At 27.0% G+C, this 9,290-nt stretch overlaps 1 protein-coding gene across 1 annotated transcript; it reads right to left on the bottom strand.

Moving 5' to 3' along the window:
• Positions 1-4,023: 4,023 nt before the first annotated feature.
• LOC148566552 (anthocyanidin 5,3-O-glucosyltransferase-like) lies at positions 4,024-4,461 on the bottom strand. Its single transcript, XM_088484300.1, has one exon. It carries the CDS (start codon positions 4,459-4,461, stop codon positions 4,024-4,026), a length of 438 nt encoding a protein of 145 aa, XP_088340426.1.
• Between the last annotated feature and the right edge of the window lie 4,829 nt (positions 4,462-9,290).

Below are 9,290 nucleotides of genomic sequence, written 5' to 3'. Positions count from 1 at the left end.
CTCTCTCTCTCTCTCCCCCCTATTCTGTTTCTGTTGCACTGGAGACAAAATTAAAAAATATCTCCTAATCGATTACGAGACAAAAAGAAAATGTCTCTTGACTGGTTATGAGACAAAAAACAGAAATATCTCCTGAAATTTCTTTGAAAAAAAACAGAAATTAATATTCAGCAAAAAAAAGGCTAAGATTCAACCCCCTTCTTTTAACCACTGATTACCGTCAACATCAATATTCCGTTAAAGATATCACTCCGAAAACAAACGTGAATTATAATTCAATATTTGAGAGTTTTAATATGTTAAATTAAAATGTTAGAATCAAATGCCAAGTTAAAATTTCAAGAGACAAAATAGATTTGAACTCAATTAATAATAGTTAATTTACACTTTAATTTTTATAAAATTTTAAAATATTGTTATAATTTATTTGAACAAAAACTTATATATATTGATGTAGTGACTGTATAAAATATTTTATACAGTCATCTAATCATATTTAATTTTTTAAAAGATTATTTATACGATTAATATTATCAGTGACAGAACCAAAAATTTTATAACAGGGGAGTCAAATTAAATCTAAAATAAATTAAAATAATATAATAAAAAATCAACAAAATATAATTTATAGTATATAGGTCAAAATTAATAATTATATTATATCGAAATTAATATTCAACTACATACTTTAGAATTTTGATATTTTTAAATTTGTTCTGTGATATTTCATATAACTAAAATATAGTTTATCATCTGAAATAAATTTGAAGTATTCTCTTTTTCAATATATACAATCATATAATCTACTAAAAATTTATCTTTTATCTTATTTTAAAGTTTTATTTTAATAATTTTTATTGTTTAAAAAATCTATTTAATTGTTACTATTGCCATAGAAAGAATCAAAATAAAAAATTTTTTATAGTTGTTACTTTTTACATTAATACAAATCTATATTTTTAATAACTTTAATTATTTATATATTTATACGTTTTTATTTTTTTAACCTATTTATTAATTGCTACTAATATATTATAATACACATTATAATTTATACATATCAAATTTTTAACATGTAAATTTATTTAGTGTGTTAATATACTATAATAATAATAATAATAATAATAATAATAATAAAGTAATAATATTTTTTTTTAAAAAAATGGGACCATGGCCACCTTAACTCCGTAAATCCGTAAATCCGTAAATTTGCCAGTAAATATTATAGATAGTTATTTTTATTGATATAAAATTACGTAATTAAATTCATATATAAAATTATTTTACATTGATAGTTCATCAAAATTAATATTTATGTGTCCAAGAAAAACTTTAAATTAATATTCCATATGCTATGTATGTCTTTACTCTTTTGTGTTGGCATCAATGTGTCTGTACTTCAGTCCAACGGTTTACCCGTTCAAGTTCCAGGCCAACCTGGCGGAGGCCGGAGAGGCTGCGAGCTTCAATTCAACAATGGTTGCTTGCATGCGTGGGCCCTACATACTAAAGAACTTGCTTTGAACTTTGAAGTAAATACTAAAAATGAATTAATTAATTAATTAATGATGCGTCAAGGTCTTGATGTTTATGAAGTGTGTAAACTGCAACCTGTTCTTTTAATTTTAGTGCACAAGGTGAAATTGAAGAAGAGGTGAGACATTATTTCACATGAGGATAGGGACAAATCAATCGTGCGGTCATTAATTGGTTGGAAGGACTTTCTTCAAGCATAAGCTAAGGGTTCGATTTTGCTAATCACTCATCGCTTTTCTTCACACTACTCTGCATCTTTTACATTAAAAGATTTTATCTACCCACTAAAAATTATTTCCTATATATTTGTATACAAAATTACAAATATATATATATTTTATATTTTAATATAAATTTTATATATGAATGACTAAATCAAATCTCTTGTTTATTTAGAGTTAAATCTAGAATCGTTATCATTGAACTACTAGGATAAATTTGGAATAGGATTCCTAGTGTTGATAATTTTTATAGAGGTAATTTACTCACTACACCAAAAGCATCAGAAGGTCGTGGGGGGTTTTGAGACGGTTTTACGGTAACTTTTCAACCAATGATTATACAACAAAATTAGGTGTTTAAGCGTTTTTTAAACTAAATTTTCAATCAAGTCATCACTGCTTTTTCTCTTTTGTACGCATGTAGGTATTGTTTCTTCTTCTTTTTTTTTTTTTTTTCTTTTTTTCTCTTCTTTTATATCTATTCAAAAAATTAGAGCATAAAAATTTTAATATAAAACACATAAATTTGGTATATAATACATAAATTTTAGTATATAGTATAAATTTTTTTAAGGACCACATTTTTAGAATATTAACATCCAATCAACAAAATATGTACAGTATAAAGTCTCGGTGCACAGCAAATTTTTTTTTAAAATATTACATACTCAAAATATTGACTTATTTAACTAACAAAATTTATTTACAGCAAAAATTTATGTGTTATGTACAAATATTTATATGCTATATGCAAAATTTTTTATACTATATCGATAAGTTTATGTTATATACAAAAATTTGTGTGCTATGAATAAAAATTTTTGTACTATATCAATAAGTTTCTGTGTTCTCCATAAAAAAAAATTCTGTTTTGTAAAAGCACAAAAAAAAAAAAGAAATAGTGACATGCTCGTGTTTTTTTTTTTTGCTAGATTTATACTAACTTAATTGGACTTTATTACAAAAATGTTTATATATATATAGCATTACTGATGATTATATTAAGTGTCATTAGCAGTTTAACAGCTATTTTAACTAATCACTAGAATAGCTGTTGTAAAACAAGTAATTTATGACGAATTACAACCGCCACTATTTTCATTGCCAGTTTAAAATATATGCAACAGCTTTAAACTGTGATGATTTTTCATGAGAGTTTTAAAAAATTATGGCTACAATTTTCTACTAGATTTGAAAAAGAGGGACAAGTTGAACCTATGCTGATAAGAAAATACAAATAGCGATTATTTATGCATAAACCGTTGCCAACTAAGACTATATATATAACAGCTTCTCTTAAAATTGTTACTAAACTGGTAAATAATGGCTGTTTTTGAAACTACCTCTAAAACAGTGTCGCTAACCGATATTATTGTAGTACTATTCATATTAAAACTTTTATTTGGAGTAATTAGTCTAATATAATTTGGAAAACATCGATTGTCTTAACTCTTTCTCTTGAAGAGGGGCGGAAGTTGAAAACACACAACCACCAACACCTCCTTCCCGCCCCCTACCCCCCCCCCCCACAAAAAAAAAAAAAAAAAAAATTGAGATCTACCCCATAGCATGTCAATTATTGTCAATCATAAAAATTAGGAAACTTGCCAATTTCTTTTAACAAAAATATGGTGAATATCCAAATAAAATAAAAGCAGCCCTAAATAGAGAATATTCATAAGTAATAACTGTAGTAATTCTAAGTAATACCAAAATTCAGCAAATAACTAAGGAGTCACCTATGACTTTGGGTTCATCATCGGGTGATAGAAGTAGCGTTAGTAATACTAATTATATTCACGAATATTTAATCTGATTCAATCTGTTCGAGTAGGATTGACAATCTAATCCGTAACAAATTAAGTTAAAAATGGAACATATTGAACTGTGAATAGTGTCAAATACAGATTTAAATATAACCTTATTCGACTAATTCGCAATCTTAATATCTATTATAGTACATAGTTAAATATTATTATACATGTAGAATAAAATTGATAGAAGTTGAACCCATATCTTCTTTTTATAAATTGAATCACATATAAAATTTTACGGTACAATTAGAATTAAGATTAAAAAATTTTCAACTTGTAAATAAAATAAGGAAAAGTATAGGAAATCAAGTGTCTAACCAGCCAAAAAATGAACAACTTAATTAATTATAATTATTAATAATTAATTTTAAATTTTTAAATTCAAAATTTAAAAATTTTTAAACTGATTAAGTAAACCTAATTAAAGCTTATAAAAACCTTCTTCTTCTCTTTCATATTAACCTACCCACCTCTAAAAACCTCCACAAGAATTTGTGTCCACTCAATTCCAATCCAAATGCTATCTCATTCACTTGCTCCTGAGAGAGTGTTCCACCACTCCCGAAACATATATACAACACAGATTTCAATGACTGATGGTTCAACCATGCAACACATTCATGAATCTTCTCATCTTGGTTTTGGTTGGGATGAGCAACGATGGGTCCAACCGAAAAAATAGAACGAGAAGGATGAGAACCATTGTGTAAAGCTTTCATGACCTCTGGTTCCAAATCATTGAAGGTATTCACTATGATACCATCAACCAAAGAGGCTTTCTGGCACACACTGAGAAATAGTGTGTAGATTTCACCTGATCGACGAAACAGAATCGGATCTGGAAGGTCTTTCACCTTGAAAGAAGCATAATCACAACCAGGAACAACCATTGTTCGTTCCAAGTCAAGAAACTCGGGTTCGAATTCAAATTCGGAGGAGAAGCTTTCATCAAACTTTGGAAAGAAAAGAACCAAGGAGAGAAATTCTTAAAAAACTATGAAATTCTTAAAAAAATAAAGATATTCACATTTGCAATACAAAAACATTCAAAAAATATATAAAAGAACATTCATTTAGTATGAAAAAGAAACATTCTGATACTTAACAGAAGAAATATCCATATATATTAACTTATTTATTTATGATTTAAAATATTGGTTATTAAATGTTTCACCACATTCAAATTAGGAGGAGATACGTTCAGTATCATTGCAACGTGAACCACGGAAACTGATTCAATTAGCTTCCGTCTCTTCACCTTCCTTCCCTCTCCAAATACCTAAAATATGATAAATAAAAAAATAGATTTAGAACCATCCAATTTACAAAGAAAAAAAACATCCTAATATCTAGCATAAGCACCATCCACGTAGAAGTTTTAGATTCATCCAGAGACATTTGGCTGGTTTTTTAGCTGATACCTTCTTAATTCTCTAACATTATTCATAAAATAAAATAAAATTTTTAAAAAATATAAACTCACCAATAGAATTAGAATAAAATTTAAATATTATTCTATCTTATCGATCGCAAGTCCTAGATAAAAGGGGGGCGTTAAGGTCTTAATTAACACTGAACAGTGCGTACCAAGCGATTGTTTCATTCATGTATATGTTACAGTCATGAGTCAAACTCAACGAAATAATCCAAACAATCTCATTAATTATTATATATGTTAATGCTTGCATATTGACGAAAACCAAAGTTCTAGGTGCACGTGTATCGGTGTATGTATGCATGATAATGACACTTAGTTAAGTAACTTTATTTAACAAACTAAATTTTACCATGAGATAAATGTCCTTGCGAGAAATTATTATTGTATATTCATGAAACACTTAGTTTTTTTTTTTTTTTTTAATTAAAGATATAGGAGACTCGAACTCACAACTTCTTAATTGAGTATAGGGAAACTATGCCATTTGAGTTATTACTCATTGACATAAAACACTTAGTTTTGACTTAGAAAAATAAAGCTCAATATAATTTAGAACATAATTGCGAATAATGCTGATGAATAATCATTTTTTAATTGAACAAAAATAATTAGTTCTCTCTATTTTGTGTGTGCGCATTGTTTCGTACGTATAAGTGTGTTAGTGAAATTAGGAAATTAGAGTCAAGTTTTAGAAGAAAAATATAGCTTAAAAATTTTAGCAAAATATAAGAAACTCAAATCTAAATTTCATCTTATTTTTTAATCATTTAAATTTTAAATTATACATAATGTTTTATTATTAAAATAATTACTCATGAACTTTTACTAATTAAATTTAATTTAACATAAATCAAAATATGTTAATTAAATTTTTGCTATAAGATACGTTCCCGTATAAAAGATACTAAATTTTTGCGATAAAAATTTTTTGTCACAAAATATATTGAATTTTTATAATAAAATAATTTTTCGTTATAAAATATTTTAAACTTTTGCAACCAAACAACTTTTCGTTATAAAAAATAAAAACTTTTTGCAACAAATTATCTTATTGTTATAGAAGATGCTTATTTTATAATAATAACTAATTCTTGTTAAAAAAAATAACAATTTGTAACAATTTTAAAATTTAATACAAAAAAATTATTACAAATGCTTTATTTTTTTTAATGCATCTATCATTTTAAAATGAAATAATACTACACATCTAAATTTTTTTATTAATTAAATTCAATTAAATTGGTCTAACATAACAAAAATCAGTTATAACTAGTATCATTTTAAATTTTATTATTTAATTTAATTAGACTTGGTTCATAAAAAATTTGGATATGTAGTATTACTCCTTAAAATGTTTCATATTATTGATAGGTTTATCCAATTTACACACAAGTTTCTCCAACCGATGAGGCAAGTTTATTGAACTGAATGACCAAGTGGTTAATCAAAACTAACTAAAACATGCACATTATTTGGCTAATTTTTGAAATAACACAATCTTGACTACTCTAGCATCGTGGGGAATTGCAATAATTAGAAGTTTGGCTAAATGTTTAAATTCTAACCCTTTGACAGACAAAAAGAGAAGAATCGAACCGTAATGCAACAAATGGATGAATGAAATTATTGAAGAAAGTTTGTGTAGGGTGTCCATCAAACATACTTATTGAAATAAAATCACTGTTTACCGACTACCAGCAACCATAACCTAAAAGGAACACTTCCGCTTTAAATTTTGTTTTTCTTTTTCAATATCACAACTATAATTTTATCGAAATTAAAATAATTTTGCTCATCAAACATTTAAAATTTCATATATAGAGAATTTGACGATTCTTTCAATACTAATTAGTCATTATTTTATGGTGGAAACTCAGATGAAGTCGACTTTACGTGAAGTTGATACCTAAAAACTGTTAGATGATTTGACTGATTTGACTAAATTTTCATCCAACAGCTCTCAGGTATCAACTTCACGTAAAGTCAATTTCACCTGAGTTTTCACCTTATTTTATACCTGACCTGACTATTACATTATAAGTCAGTCATAATTGATAAATAAGCCAGCGGTAATAAAAATCCTTATCAACATTATAATAATTCGATTTTTATCTATATCATTATCTTTATGATATTCATTTATCTTCTACTTATTATAAGAAAAAGTTTAGAAAATAATCAACTTTTAGTTAGTCAATTTTAATATTTAAATTTATAATTTAGAATTAAAAGTTAAATATTTATAATTTAGGATATAAATTTTAGATAAATAAAATAATTAAAAAAACAATTAATATTAACTGAAAAAAAAATTGTTTCCTAGCATTACTTGTTTTTTTATAAACAATCATTTTTTCCAAAGAGATCTGGAATCTACTCAAAGGAGATAAGTTTTAATATTTTTGAGAAAAATTTGGAGTGTCAAATTACCTTTTAGAAATATTCACACTCTTATTCTTGGTTTCAAACTGTCGCTAATCGCAAAAGATAATATAAGATGAAAAAATTACATCCTCACTCTTCCTTGCTTTTTTGGATATGGGACATTAGTGGATCTCTCATCTTATAAACGAGCAATGTTAGGGGGCTAGCAACTTTTGTGATTAGTAGCCATCAAATAGCCATTAATGATGATTTAATGGTGTGAGATTAGTGTGAGATTTCATCCAATGGCTCTCCTTTCTCTGCTGGCTACATGCTGGCCAAAATTCAATAAAATTGCTGGCCTTCTAGACTTTTCCCTTATAAACTCCTCACTCTTTCTTACTTTTTTAGATGTGAGACTAACTTTAACCCTCCTCACACTTGCAACATTAACATCTTTTCCATAGAAGAAGGAATTAATTCAATCTCGAAGAAATTTATCAACACAGGAACATACCGAAACTCAATCTCGAGAAATCTAAAAGAAAATGAGTATCGACCATTTCAATGAACAATGCAATCAAAAAACTTTAGCATAAAAAATCTAAGCCTCATTTATGGGCATGGCTCGCGGGGAGACTACAAGCAAGTTGTCACAGGTCCCAGGCATGCATGGGAACTAATTAACACTATGTCTGCTGCTGTTCTACCACACAAAAAAAAAAAAAAAGAGAATTTATTTGGATCAAGGGTAGGACCACAATTATATCAAATGAGTAATGTTAAACAACCCCTTCAACTTACAAAAAATAATTACTTTAATTTTTTTTTTCTTGCACCCTGTATGTATTATTAGTTCTATGTCTATGTCTATGTCAATGTAGGCCCTGAGTCATTTCTTTGAATCAATAGATTTCGGTTAGTTATATGTGGTCCTTTTATTATTAATCTATTGGTCATCAGGTCATGCATCTGAACGATTTATGCGGAAATCAAACCCTTTAGATTAGATTAAATTAAAAAAAAAAAGAATAAATAAAAAAAAATTGTTCACGCGTGGGATTGAAATTCCTAAAGTTATAGAAATAAAGGTGAGGCCCCAATATGTTTCCGGGTCCAAATATTATTATGGTTATATATGATACAAGAGACAGAACATGTTACATCTTTTTGAGGTATTAGAATCACATTATCATAATACTTTCTTGGTGTATGTATTCCATAATCTATACAAAAAAACATTGACTAGAAATGTTAAAAGATGTAATTTATCTTTATATATAGCATAATATAAGATATGCAATTAAATATTGTCACGTTAAAAAAAAATTAAAATAAAAACCTTTATGTATGTGGCCAACGCCTTATTGAATATCACAGTCCATAGAAATTAATTAAAATCTATAAGCACATGAAGAGAACCAGAAGATATTATAATAAATAAATAAAGAAATAAGAGAGGGAAATTCTGCGTGAATATTGTATATACTTTCATGTGAGCTTCCTTTTGTGGATTTATTTACGCCGAAAGACTATTTCCTTTCCTTAACTAACTCCACTTATAGTTATTTCTTCCTTTGAAAGTGGACAAAAGTATTAGTGAGTGAGTGACCAGTTCAGAAACTATGCACAATATAAATAAATAAATAAATTTGAAAAACCAAAATTTGCTTCCAAATGAAGTTGGTTATGCAATAGAAAATGCATGAATCAATCAAAGCAAGCACTAAGTGCAATTCACATTTCACACCAACCACATAAAACCTTATTAACTTTTTTTTTAATTCCTTTTTTTGCTCTCAAAAAAGGTTATTTGAATTTCAAAAATGTGGTTGGTGTAGCAGACCAACTTATATCCTGTGAGCATCATAAATATAAAACCTGGAAGGCCTAAAAACTCAAATACCTTTGTCTCTC

This window comes from Arachis ipaensis, chromosome B4 (genome assembly GCF_059453495.1).
Source record: "Arachis ipaensis isolate K30076 ecotype BB chromosome B4, ASM5945349v1, whole genome shotgun sequence".
In the NCBI taxonomy this organism is placed as follows: Eukaryota; Viridiplantae; Streptophyta; class Magnoliopsida; order Fabales; family Fabaceae; genus Arachis; species Arachis ipaensis.
This window is presented reverse-complemented; position numbering and strand designations above follow the sequence as displayed.